Source organism: Geospiza fortis, unplaced genomic scaffold (genome assembly GCF_000277835.1).
Source record: "Geospiza fortis unplaced genomic scaffold, GeoFor_1.0 scaffold1087, whole genome shotgun sequence".
Taxonomy (NCBI): Eukaryota; Metazoa; Chordata; class Aves; order Passeriformes; family Thraupidae; genus Geospiza; species Geospiza fortis.
In genome coordinates this window covers 23,191-24,129 of record NW_005055088.1, presented here as the reverse complement: position 1 = coordinate 24,129, position 939 = coordinate 23,191, and the positions used below count along the sequence as shown (strand labels likewise).

General features: G+C 50.2%; 1 protein-coding gene across 1 annotated transcript in view; it reads right to left on the bottom strand.

Moving 5' to 3' along the window:
- Nucleotides 1-281: 281 nt before the first annotated feature.
- LOC115949214 (Fc receptor-like protein 4) overlaps nt 282-939 on the bottom strand; it is a gene marked incomplete at its 3' end in the record, with an annotated part of 8,919 nt that continues 8,261 nt past the window's right edge. The window contains exon 7 of the mRNA XM_031065712.1: nt 282-454. Coding sequence (XP_030921572.1) covers nt 282-454 — 173 coding nt within the window. The remainder of the gene's footprint in view (nt 455-939) is intronic.

Genomic DNA, 939 nt, shown 5'->3' with positions numbered 1-939 from the left:
CAATTCGCATTGCCTCTATTAACATTGCTTGTGTCCCTTCTCCCCCCTGCCTCTGTAAACCAAAACCGAAGGGTGAGCAGCGGCGCAGGGGAAGCGAGCGAAGCCATCACCGCTAGCAGAGCCATGGGGGGGCCGCGGAGCCGGTGCCACAGAGTTTGAACCCGCCGGCATACGCAAGCAATCCCAGGAGCTTTTTCCCAGGTCAATACTTTTTAGTCTTCGCTTTTATAAAAAGCATTTTAAAAGATCATACGCTGCTTGTCTTATTCATACCTAAATACGTCAGTGCGCTGTTGCAGCTTTTTCAAGACGTCGGCAGCGTTGTCGGCAAAGACTCTTCTGTAAGGTCGCTTTGGGCGCGGAACTGACTGAGTCTCCTCTGTAGGGTCGCTCGGCGCCACCGAGGCTCGTCTGTAAGGGCTCTCGGGGCGGAACCAGCTCTTTTGCCTCCTGGCTGCTCGGGACCGACACCAATACCACACCGGACCATGGCTCCAACGATCACCCCCTATGGGGTCTCTGTTTAGGGTCCAGCCCTTTGAAGTTCTCCATGGCTTCAGCCCTCTCGAGGGTCCAGCCCTTTAAAGGCCCTTAGAGTCCTTTAAAGTCCTTTAGAGTCCCTGTTCGGGCGGCATTTGTTGCGTTTCGGGCCATTTGTCCAGTGGGGGAAGAACTTACACACTCAATATGAGTGATCAATAAGCTTCCTCTTTATTGTTTACAGCATCAGACTTTTATACAGTAATTAATAAGCTAATGCATATTCTGTAACTTAAGCCCCACATTGGTTATTCTGTACATGTCAGTCCTGCCCCTGTGTTTACATTCTTTCAGAATTAAGCTTTCTCTTTCTCAGGCTGTTTTTAGCACGGTATCTCTGCTTCAAGGCTACAGGCCTTGTTACTTTCAGACTAGCTGAGCTCGTTATGTTCTCAGCTT